At 60.5% G+C, this 11,313-nt stretch overlaps 2 protein-coding genes across 3 annotated transcripts; both read left to right on the forward strand.

The window, feature by feature from the left end:
• Positions 1-131: 131 nt before the first annotated feature.
• Positions 132-2,419, forward strand: MRPL34 (mitochondrial ribosomal protein L34). The gene is made up of 4 exons (XM_014865932.3): positions 132-352; positions 1,356-1,688; positions 1,791-1,912; positions 2,155-2,419. The coding sequence occupies exons 1-4, from the start codon at positions 284-286 to the stop codon at positions 2,366-2,368; spliced, it is 738 nt and encodes a 245-aa protein (XP_014721418.2). The 5' UTR covers positions 132-283; the 3' UTR covers positions 2,369-2,419.
• A 1,384-nt stretch (positions 2,420-3,803) lies between these two features.
• DDA1 (DET1 and DDB1 associated 1) lies at positions 3,804-10,898 on the forward strand. 2 transcript variants are annotated; one of them, XM_044774102.2, is made up of 6 exons: positions 3,804-4,013; positions 7,657-7,707; positions 8,027-8,107; positions 8,290-8,341; positions 9,068-9,129; positions 10,218-10,898. In XM_044774102.2, exons 1-6 carry the CDS (start codon positions 3,819-3,821, stop codon positions 10,326-10,328), a joined length of 552 nt encoding a protein of 183 aa, XP_044630037.1. In that variant the 5' UTR covers positions 3,804-3,818; the 3' UTR covers positions 10,329-10,898. The 2 variants fall into 2 exon arrangements, with proteins under 2 accessions (XP_044630037.1, XP_014721416.1); XM_014865930.3 differs by lacking the exon at positions 7,657-7,707.
• Positions 10,899-11,313: the final 415 nt, after the last annotated feature.

Consider the following 11,313-nt stretch of genomic DNA (forward strand, 5'->3'; position numbering starts at 1 on the left):
CGGACGGGCGCCTCCACCAATCGAAGCTGCGGACTGACCTGGCCTAGTTAGACGGCCAATCAGAGGCGGCAGCCCCGGGATGGGGGCGGGCCCTGGAAGCAATGGCCCCGCCCCCCTGCGGGGTTTACCGAGGTGGAGGGAGGAATTGGGCCGGGCTCACCAGCGGGAAGGGGTCACAACCTGCGGTCAGCCGAGCTCCTGCCGGGCCGCAGCCGGAGCCTCCTCGCTGCAAATAGAATCTCCTTGGCCTTCCCCTACCTCTGAACTGCCCTGTCCCCTCCAAATGGAGCCCCCATGTCCTCTCTGTGCTGACCTTTCCGTTCTGGAGACTCCCAGATCTTTCCAATTTCAGGTGGGGAAACTGAGGCTCAGCTCGTAAAGGGCACAAGGTCACAAGGCAAGGGCGGGGGTGCAGAGTTGGGACTTGGAACCACAGCTGTGTGTGTTTCCAAGTCTGGAAATTGTTATTCGTTAAACCTTTAAACAGTCCTCTTGGAGGGGGAGTTTCGCAGATCGGCCGAATTTAATTGTTGGCCGATTCAATCGGTGACTCTGGTCCCAGCTGGGGTCCGAGAGCCCAGGGTTCAAGTCCAATCTCTTCCCTTTGCTGATCTGTGACCTTGGGCAAGTCGCTTCCCTGAGACTCCATTTTATTTCTCTGAAATTCATTCCCTCATGAGTTTGCTCTGCAGGTAAAACAGCACGGAAAGTGCTCGGTACATTTTTGGCATTATTATTGAACCGCTGTAGTGGTTGGCCAAACGACGGTGCAGGTAGAATGGGCTTCAGAGAACAAAGGGTTAACCATTCCTTGCCCACTTTCATTCCCTGGAATTTGCTGCCAGAGCTGGATGAGGTCCAGCCGCCCACTCTTGTCCACTCAGGGCGCTCCTGGGAGACTACAGTTTATTCATGCAGCAAACACTTCTCTTTTCCCCTCTCTGGGCCCTCCCCACCCTGGGGGATGCTGGGGTGCCTACAAGGACTCAGCCCAAGCCCTGGGCTTTGGGGAACGTCTGAGGAAAGCCCTATGGGGGCAGCGTGGGGCCAAAGGAAGGGAGAGGGCTGGAGGGAGGAGGGTCTCTGAGGAGGACTTTAAAAAGATGAATAGGGGAGCATCAGGCAGAGGAAACTGTGGCTGAAATTTAGGGTGTGTGCGTGTGTCGGGGGCTTTGCTTGCCTGCCAGAGGAGTTGGATATTTTCCCTGGGGCAATAGGGAATCAGAGGGTGTTTGAGAAGGGGAGGGGCTCAGATCTGAGTATTAGAAAAATTATCCTAGGGCTCGAAAGCGGGCACTGCCAAGGGCAAGCTTGCAACCCAGGAATTTTACAGACTGAGAAACTGAATCCCGCAGAGGAGCAGGGACCACCCCAAGGACAGCCAACTCGAACTCGGATCTCCTGGGCTCCCCGCCAAGGAGAGGAAACGGCTGGGGCCAGAGGAAAGCTGCCAGCCAGCTGTGTGCCATCTGCCCGGCTCCCGCTGTGGGTGGAAAGATGAACCAGCCGTTTCCTGCGACTGCCACCAGCTGCGCCACCGCCCCCGAGGAAACCCTCTGCCTGCCGACAGGAGAAGGAACTGCAACTCCCAGCAGACCCCCGGACATAATGTTTTGTACGCACGCGCATACCGAGAAGGCGCCGTTCGCCTGCCGCCTGCTGGTCCACCTGAAGAGCTATACTCCCTGGTGAGTACGGACGCTCACGCCTACGGTGCGCAGGGGGCCCCCGCGGCAATTCGGCCTCCGCTGTAGGAGAAACTACATTTCCCAGAATTCTTCGTTCTGCAGCGGCTGAGCCTATGGGCTTCAGAAGAGCTGCGGCGGGGACGGCGTGACCAGCGGCAGGCCATGGCTTTTTTGGCCCGAGCCTTGGGTCGCCTGTTGGGTCCGGCGGCGCTACTGGGTGGCAGGTGAGTCTTCACGAGGAGCCTTCCCCAAATCTGGGGGTAAGGGCTGCGTCGGGGGCTGGCTCCAGCTGTTTACCGACCACGTGATCTACCAATGCCTCGCGCACTTCTGGAGTGCTTAAAATGCATGCAGGCAGGCTCCGTCCCGGCACAGATCGGGAAGCCCAGTCTCGGAGAGGTTGAGCGCCACGCCGAAGTCACAGAGCGCCCCGCTGACCTTTCTCGCCCTCTCTCTGCCCCCGCAGGTGGCTCCAGCCCCGGGCCTGGCTGGGGCTCCCCGACGCCTGGGGACTCCCTGCCATGCAGCAGACCCGGGGCAAGGCGCGCGGGAACGAGTATCAGCCGAGCAACATCAAACGCAAGCACAAGCACGGCTGGATCCGGCGCTTAAGCACGCCGTCCGGCGTCCAGGTCATCCTTCGCCGCATGCACAAGGGCCGCAAGTCGCTGAGCCATTGAGGAGCGCGACGCTACCGGCGGGACCGCCATTAAAGCATTTTCCTCGCCTCAGACCTTCTCCTGCCGCTGTTTTTGTGGGGAGCAGGGACGACTCAGACATGAGTGCTCCTCAAATTGTGGCGTAGGCCCAGGGGGAGAAGTCTGGGTTTGGACTGAAAGAGGGAGTGGGAAGTCAGACCTTGTCAAGTCCCTTTTTATGCATTTGAATTAGGAAGAATTTCGAACACGCGCCAACAGTTCACAGAAGAGTACAGTGAACCCCCGTGTACCCGGTACACAGCTTTGACCACCAATTACTCGCGACCCAGCTGCCCCTTCCTGTGTTATTTTGAAGCAAATTTCAGGCATCGGGGTATTCTGTAAATATTTCAGAATGTCTCTTTCCAAGATAAGGGCTCTTTGAAACGTAAGCGCAAAACTTTTCACTCCTGAAAAGATGGCCAACAATGCCTTAATATCTTTGAACGTCTTTAATGCCTAATAAGTGTTCCAATTTCCACTTGTCATATATGTCATGACTTTTACAGGTTGGGAAGGCTTGCCGGGAGGTGGGAGAGGTTTGAATCCTTCACTAGCCCCTTGGGGATGGACTGTGCGACCTTGAACGAGGCCTTAGCCCTCTGAGGCTCATTTGGCTCCTATAAAATTAGGTGCTGGTTTCTCCTTTGCTGTGTTGTTGGGATAATAATATTTAGTCGCTTCCACTTAGTAACTTATGGAGTACTTTCTATGTACTGGGTGTCCCGTCTTTGTCCTCACCAGCCTGTCAGCCTGGTAGTGGTGGGGGGACGTGATTTGTCCCTAAGCAGTTTGGACATAGCGGAGTCAGGGCTGGGAGGAGGATTGTGAGGGCTGTGGGAGCCCAGAAGAGGCGCCAAGTCATTGGCTTTGGGAAGAATGCAGGGAAGGCTTTCTGGAGGAGGTGGCAGGGTCTGGGAGGGCCCAAAGGGAGTAGGGATTAGGCAAGGGTCAGGATAAAAAATGGACAAGGGAGGCCAGAGGGGCCCAAAATTAGGGACCGAGGAGGTGGGACTGGATCCTTGAGGCACTGGGGAGCCACGGAGGTGTTTGAACAAGAGAATCTGAGCTGTCGGTTCAAAGATATTTAAGCAGCTGGTGCGGAGCGGTTGAGATATGCCGCAACCTAAGGAAGGCTGGGACCCTGGGGAGGAGGCTGTGGTGTTACGGCGGACCCCGGTCTTCTGGGGCTGCTGTGGGATACCACAGAAAAAAGCGTAGCAAACGCTAGAAAGAGAGGGGATCTGGGGAACCTCCGGAGTTGGGGCCTACAAATCCCAGGAGGCTTCGGGGGGCGGCCTCCGCCCACTTCCGGATTTCGCTGCCCGTCGCTCCTAAGTCCCGGGCGGGGTTTTGCTCTCTCAACTGAACTTGCCCACGAAAGGAGGAGGCGTGACGACCAATGGGCGCGTGACTTAGCCGGATCTGGCCAATGGGGGCGCGCAGAGCTGCATATCCTGAGGGCGGGGCTCGAGGGCGGGCCAATGACGGGAGGGTGACGGTGCCATCAGTGTTGGCTGTGCTGTGGCTGGAAGTTACTGTGCGGCGGCGGCTAAGAGGGCGGCTGTGGTGGCGGCGGCGGCGGCTCAGGCGGTGGCTGAGGCAGCGACGGAGGAAACAGAAGATGGTGAGGGCGGCCGCCGGGCCGGTACTCCCCCTCCGCTCCACAAAATGGCGTCGCGGGCCCACCCACCTCCAGTAATCCCCGAGGCCCCTCACCTCCCTGCTCGGCCCCCTCAGCCCCGACCCCGCCCCTCGCTCTGACCTGTGACCTTCCACCTCGGGACCCTGCTGTGAGCTTCCTGCTGACCCCGCCCTGGCTGCTTCTCCGACCCCTGACCCCATCTAGGTTTCCAGGCCCTGACAACTCATTCATTTCCGGGTCGCGGCTCCCCCGGAAATCGCCTGGGTGGGGATGGGGTCCCCTGAGACCCCCAGCTTAAGCCTCGTCCTCGGCGCCCCGGGCCTGAATTTCTCCAATTCAGGCGGGTTTAGGAGGCCGGCCTGGGCCTCGGGGCGGGGAGGGGGCTTGACATCGTGACATGCGGGGGGGGGGGAGGCCATTGTCGCCAACGGAAGTGCGACATCGCAGATTGCCCCGGTCCCCGGAGCCCCAAGCCCACCCCCATCATTCTGGGCCCTGACTTGCCCCTGAGAGGGAGCACCCTCGTCTCTCCGATCCCAGGCCCCGTCCCTGCTAAACGGGAGTAGCAGCGGTCCGGACCTCCTAGGGTTGTGACAGTTTAGGCAACTGACGTCGCAAAGGGCTTGTGACAGTGAATGCTCAACAGATGAGCTGGGCGACCCGGGCCAGTGACCTCCTCTCCGTGGTGTCTTCTCATATTGAAGTGGGGATGATGCCACCTGCTTGATGGGAGGTTAAAGTCCCCTCTGGGCGACTTGCTCATCCTGGGATCCGGTCTGGTGGTTCTTTGGGGTTGGATGCCCTCAACTGTGAGTGGACTCAGCCTCGGAGCTGGGCTGAAGCCCCCCCTCCCATCCCACACTTTGACATCTCCAGGGCTGACGGGGGTGATGGAAGCTTTTGTCAGGGCAAGTCGGAGCCCATTATCCCCAGACCCAGGGCCTCAGTCCACCACCCACAGTCCTGGGGATATGGGGGGAGGAGCAAAGGAAGCCTTCTTGTCAGGAAGGAGACGAGAAGCGGGGTTCCCAACACGCGGTCCCCAAGCCTGGGTGTTGTCCTTGGTTCCTCGCTGCGTCCTTATCGCCGACACCCAGTTGGTACCAGGGTCCAGCGGGCCCTGCCTTCAGGATACATGCTGAGTCTGGGGTGCTGGCCGTCCTGGTCAGGCACTCTGCTGCCAGGGCCCCCGCTTCCTGGTCTCCTCCCTGCCTCCTGCAGCCAGGGGCAATCTATAATTCATCTGGAAGCAGAGGGAGCTTTAACAGATGGAAATCAGATTTCCCCCTTTTCCAGCTTATAAAACACACCAGGGGCTTCTTGTGGTAACCCCAGTGAAGCCCCAGATCCCCCCTCAGCCCCCAAGGCCCCTGCCCTCCTCCATGACCTCATCTCTACCCTCTTCACCCCTGTCTCTGTGAGGTCCAGCCACACTGGCTTTGCTTTCTCATCCTCACACTCCCAAGTTGCTGCTTCCCCAGGGCCTTTGCACCTGCTGCTCCTTCTCCTTGGGATGCCCTTCCTCCTGTGAGCATCACCTCCTCAGAGGGCCCCTTCCTGACTGTGGGAGGCCCCCACAGCGCTCTTCTCTTGGACACCATTTCTTTTCCTCATCTCACTTTGGTTGCCTGGTGGGCTGCCTGCACAGGGACTGGCACGCAGATGTTCAGCGTGTGCTTGCTGAGGCAATAGGCAGCTGCTGGGCCCCACTGTGGCAAGGATTTGTGTGGCTGAGGCCAGGGTTCCTCCCCTGTGTCGGAGGCCATGCGCTCCTGCGTAGCTGCCTGGAGGCCTGGCTGTGCCCTGGCTTCATTCACTTTTTCAGCACAAACGCGCGATGCTGGCAGCTGCCCTCAAGGGCAGGAGCTCCCCATGCAGCTCTTTCCCTGTGTTGTATGGCTGAGACTCGAACAACCCTAGGAGGGCCCCCTAGTAACCCCCGGTTCACAGGGGAGCCAGCCAGGCTGGACAGCCACTTGCCCCAGGTTGCACAGCCAGGATTGAGTGCAGGCCTGGGGCTCTGACCCCTGGTGAGGCCTGCTCTCTGCCCTCAGGGAGGTGCCAGTCCAGCCAGGGAGGCCATTGTATAAACAGACGCCCTCGGGGGGCGGGCGGGGTGCACGCAGGGTGGAGAGAGGGATGGGCTGGGGGTTTGAGTTGGGTGGAGGGGTTCGTGGGTGTTTCCCACATGGAGGAAGGAGGGGCATTCCTGGAGGGTGGCCTGGCCCAGGCTGAGGGAGCGTGGCCAGAGGCCAGCAGGGACCAAGCCCACCAGGGCTGTGAAGGGGTTTGAGCAGGGACAGGGACCCCTCACCCTTCGGGTCTCAGCGCCTGCATCACTGCCGGTGGGCGGCCTGCCCTCATCCCCCAGGCCAGCCAGACCTGGGGGATGCCCCGTGTCCTGGGCCCCACTGCACTCTGTTCTCATGGCCTCTTCATGGGCTGTGCGGCTCTTTGATCCACACCCTAGTCTCTGTGCACTGGATGCTCCTGGGGCCAGCCAGTCTGCTGTGGCTCCCCAGAGCCCTGGTGCCTGGCATGGGCCTGCCAGCCTTGCTGGATGGATGAGGCTGGCCCTGTGGTCTAGGGCCGAGCTGGGGCAGGGGACCTGGGACTGGGGAGGCAGGTTTGAGGGGTGTTGAGCTGGCCCTGGGGCACTAGGTGGGAGCAAGAGGTTTCTTCCCATTCCTGTCTCCCTGGCTGCCCTGTGCTGCCAAGGTGTCCCTGGGCCCCACTGAGGTGAGGACACCTGCTCCCTCTCGCCTGCCCTAGGTGGGCGAGCACCTGAACGGCGGCCCGGGTGGACCACCAGTGAAGGGTTAACATAGTCTGTGGGGGCTCTGAGCTCTGGATTTTCAAGTGGGGAAACTGAGGCACCAGCATGTCATATGACAGAAGGGCTTGGCCTCTGAGGGCAAGCAAACCTGGATTTAAATCGGCTTCCTCAGACGAGTGCCATGCAACCTTTCTGCCTCAGTTTCTGTGTCTTTATGATGGGGTGCCACAGGCTTGGGCAGCCGCTGGCCTGGGGCAGGGCACGTGGGGAACCCCACATGGGCCGCACTTCTCCCCAGCTGTCCCACGCCAGGCCTGACGACAGCATCACTCCCTGCTCTGTGGGGAGGTCACTCCCTTCCCAGGCTCTGGGCCTTCACCGCTCCCTGCCCACCTCCAGGCTCTCGTGCCTCGGCTTTCCTAGGTGGATGGGGCTCCTGTTGGCCTTTACTCCCCCCATCTTGTGGCTGAGGCACCCCCCCCGAGTCAGTCTTCCTCAGCCAGCTGATGCCGGAGCACCCGGGAAAGGCCTTTGGAAGCAGTGGCGCTGGGCATGGCTCCGTGCTGGTCCCAGGCCCCTGCGCCCTGCCCACTTGCCGCCCGCTCCTGCTCGGCCTCTGGGCCTCTCCCAGGAGGTGTCCTCCCCTCCTGGGGCAGCCCCCGAGCTGACCGCACCCCACACTCATCTTACAGAGGCCTGGCCACCGGTAGAACCCTGGCGGTGCCATGTCAAGCCAGGATTTCTGTCTTCTCGGAGCTCAGCGGCTTGGTTGGCCCTGGCTCCTGCTTCCAGCCCCCGAGTGTTGTCACCCTGCCCCACGAGCCTCTCCTTCCTGGGTCTCTGTTACAGGTGGCCACACGGACCGAGACAGGGAGTTTAGTGTGTGACCACGCACAAAGGGTAGGTCTGCAGTCGGACGGCCCGGGTCCCACTCCCTGCCTTGCTGCTGGCTCATGGGGTGACTGAAACAGGTGGCTTGTCCTTTCTGAGCCTCAGTTTCCTTACCTCTTGCCTGCTGCTGGGGCAGCTATGAGGAGCCTGTGGGAGAAGGGGTGCCTCCCCCAGCTGGTTACTTTTCTCTGGTTGTGACAGGGTACATGTCAGGTGGCTAGCTCAGGGGGCACCCAGAGAACAGAAGGAAGGACCCTGGCATCGAAGGTGCTCCGGGGGACACGTACCCGCCACGTGTTTCTCACCTACCCTCTTCCCTGTCTTCTAGGCAGATTTTTTGAAAGGACTGCCTGTCTACAACAAAAGCAATTTTAGTCGATTTCATGCCGACTCCGTGTGCAAAGCGTCGGTGAGTGCGTGTGCGGGGGCTTCGGGGGAGGGCCATGCATGATGTGTCCCGCCGGAGCAGAGGCACCCCTCCAGGTCTTCGCAAGTCTTCTAGTCTTCAGTGGAGGGGGGCCCAAGTCGAGGGGCAAGGGGACCCCAGGCCTGTACGCTCTCCTAACACACACCTTCCCACCCCTCCCGCAGAACCGACGCCCCTCAGTCTACCTGCCCACGAGGGAATACCCGTCAGAACAGAGTAAGTGGCCTCACAGTCTGTCCCACCCGGCTGCCAAAGTGGCCCTGGGGACGCCCCTCAGCCTGTGCACGGGGAAGCCCTTGGGAGCAGCAGGAAGCCTGGCTTTCTCCAGGACCTTCCTGCCCCATGCGCTGGCCTCCCTGTCCAGCCCGCAGGGCCCAACCACGCCTCCCATCAAGTCAGGCGCCCCCTGCTGGCTCTGCAGCACAGCCTCAGGGCTGGCAGCCTGGGGAGGGGCGTCCAGGGGCGGGCCCTGCCGGAATGCTGGAGCCACAGAGGTGGGCCTGAGGAGGTTTGCCAGGGTCGCAGTGTCTTGTTTTACCCCTCAGAAAGGATGCCCCCGGACTCTGCCATCCGGGCCCTGTGGCTGCTGGAGGACAGCTGCATGCATCTGTGGCCCCAGAGGGAAGCACACCCTGAGGGGGTGCTACATGCTGGGGCTCACTGCCCCTGATGGCAGGGTCCTGCTCAAGGCTGAGAGGTGGTCACCCTGGCCGAGCGGCGGGCTCGGGCCCCTCGTAGTGGCCTTGTGCCTGGGAGGGAAGGCAGTGGGCTTCTGGAAATCTCGCGGGTTGGGGATGCTGACTGGAGTCCCAGGAGGCAGCCAGGACAGAAATGGTCTGGAGGCCAAAGGCCATTGCCCATCTGGGAGGGGCGGAGCAGGTGGGGGTGGGGCCTGGCCACCTGCAGCCTCTGCCTGCAACTTTGTCTGTCTTTCCTCCTCAGTCATTGTGACAGAAAAAACAAACATCCTTTTGCGCTACCTACATCAGCAATGGGACAAAAAGGTAAAGCACGTGGGTTTCAGGTGGTGCCCAGCAGGGGGCTCTAAGTAGGGGAAGGACATGGGTGGCTGGGAGACCAGGTGTTCCAGTGGGGCCTTGAGGGCCCATAGGAGTTCACCAGGCGATCCAGGAGAGGGAACAGCACTGCCGAGGAGGGATGGCTGTGTGCGGGCCATAGGGCTCTGGTGTTCGGGGACGGGCAAGCCGCACCGAGGCCCAGATCCCTCTGAGGTCTGGCTCCGCACTGCTAGCAGCGAGCAGGGCCCTGGTGGCAGGTAGATTTCGCCTTACCACCTGGAATCTTTGTTTCCTGGCGAAGTGTATATATGATTAAAAATCCAGGTGACCACAACTAGAAAGACCCACAACTAAAATATACAACTATGTACTTGGGTGATTTGGGGAGAAAAAGCAGAAAAAAAAAAAAAGACTGGCAACAGTTGTTAGCTCAGGTGCCAATCTTTAAAAAAAAAAAAAACTCAGGTGACACAAGAGCGGGTAGGTGCAGTAGGAAGTTCTCCCGGAGGCCGTCTTCCCAACACACAGAGTGTTTTCTTTACCGGAAATTTGTGCCTGTTGTTCCGCATGTAGTCGGTTTGTTTTTTACCTAACATTGAACATGGGACAGCCACCTGCTCGGGCGAGGTTGGAGGGGGATCCCGTGATGAAGTGCCTGGCCCACCCCCTCACCCTCCCCCGCCCCACAGGCCTTGATTCCCACCACTGGAGAGGTTCCCAAACCGGCCATCTTTTCTCTTCCGTGGCAATGCGTGGGCTTCCCCAGGTGGCTCATGAGAGCCCTTTGCCCTCTGGCCGGTGGGACACTCCTCTGAGTGTTTTGGGCCCCTTGTGCAAGCTGTGGTGACTCCTCGCAGTGCCCAGGGCAGGCTGGCGGCCCCCGGGACTGTGGCTTAGCTGGGCAGGTCTGGGTAGGGGGAGGGGCTGCCCTGCCAGGGGCCCTGGGTCCATCACCCTTCTCCAGGCCCAGCCCTGTGACGCCCTTGGGGCCCCAGGGCCTGGGCTGGTATCAGAATTTCGGGAGCTCACCCAAGGGAAGACTCACAGCCCCTCTCCCGCCCCTCACCCCCCAGAACGCCGCCAAGAAGAGAGACCAGGAACAAGTGGACCTGGAGGGGGAGAGCTCGGCGCCCCCCCGCAAGGTTGCCCGGACCGACAGCCCGGACATGCACGAGGACACTTAAGACTCATGCTCCCCACAGGCGCCTCCTGTCTTGTCTGTTCCTCGCCCGCCCGCTGTGTAAGCGCCCCCGCCTGCCCCGCCAGCCCACACCCCGCCGTCCACACCACTTCCAACCTCATAGGAGCCGATGTATTTATTTTCCTTGAGTTTTTATTTATGCTGTAAAATGTACCAAGTGATGGTTAAAGGGGACGTCAGACCCAGTAGTGTGATGTTGGTAGATGCTTTTTGAAAATAACATTGTTATTTACCTCCCCCGCCCTGCTCCCCCGCCTCCCGCCCCCCAGTCCTCCTCCTCCGGAGAACCAGAGCGTGTCTGCGAGGGTCCAGAGCCGGGCCCTGCTGCAGCCAGCAGGGGAGGGGGCGCTTCTCCCTGCTGCCCCCTGCTGGTCCGGGCCTTAAAGACTTGGCCTTGTCTCACCTTCTCCCGGGACCTATTCTGTGCCCAGACCTTGCTCTGAGCGTGCGCCGGGGGAGAAGTCAGCCCTTCTGGATCTTTCTCTTAAGTCATTTTATCATGGACTAGTGCGTGCTCCGTGTCCACCCCAATAAAAGGATCTTTCCTAGTCGACCTTGCGTCTTTGCTCCGTGTGCCTCAGCCCCAGAGGACGGAGCCACTGAAAGTCATCCCGTCATCACCAAGAGGAGCCGAAAGGGGCCCCCACATGCCAGGGCCCTGGGACCAGCTGGATTCTCTCTTGGGCCTGCTGCGGCTGCCTCACTAAGCTCCAAGACCTGCCTGGACCTGCCCTGCTGCCTTACCTGCCAAGGGACCAGGACACCCCTGAGACACAGTCCATGTTGCCAAGGACAGAGCTGTGGTTGATTCCACGTCCAGGACACCAGCGAGCAGGATGGCATGGTCACCAGCCACTGTGGAGACAGCCCGGTGGCCTGGCCTCACGTGCCCCTGGCTCAGCGAGCGGGCACACGGAGCGCCGTGGAATTCCCTGCCTAGGTGCCGTCAGTTGGCGAGTTCCATGACC

This window comes from Equus asinus, chromosome 10, assembly GCF_041296235.1.
Source record: "Equus asinus isolate D_3611 breed Donkey chromosome 10, EquAss-T2T_v2, whole genome shotgun sequence".
NCBI classification, from domain to species: domain Eukaryota; kingdom Metazoa; phylum Chordata; class Mammalia; order Perissodactyla; family Equidae; genus Equus; species Equus asinus.

Coding starts and splice junctions, on each gene's coding strand:
- MRPL34 (XM_014865932.3), top strand. CDS start 284: ATGGAGCCCCCATGTCCTCTCTGTGCTGACCTTTCCGTTCTGGAGACT. Junction 1,689..1,790: donor CTGAAGAGCTATACTCCCTG/GTGAGTACGGAC, acceptor TTCGTTCTGCAG/CGGCTGAGCCTATGGGCTTC. Junction 1,913..2,154: donor GCGGCGCTACTGGGTGGCAG/GTGAGTCTTCAC, acceptor CTGCCCCCGCAG/GTGGCTCCAGCCCCGGGCCT.
- DDA1 (XM_044774102.2), top strand. CDS start 3,819: ATGGGGGCGCGCAGAGCTGCATATCCTGAGGGCGGGGCTCGAGGGCGG. Junction 4,014..7,656: donor GACGGAGGAAACAGAAGATG/GTGAGGGCGGCC, acceptor TCTCTGTTACAG/GTGGCCACACGGACCGAGAC. Junction 7,708..8,026: donor TGTGTGACCACGCACAAAGG/GTAGGTCTGCAG, acceptor CCTGTCTTCTAG/GCAGATTTTTTGAAAGGACT.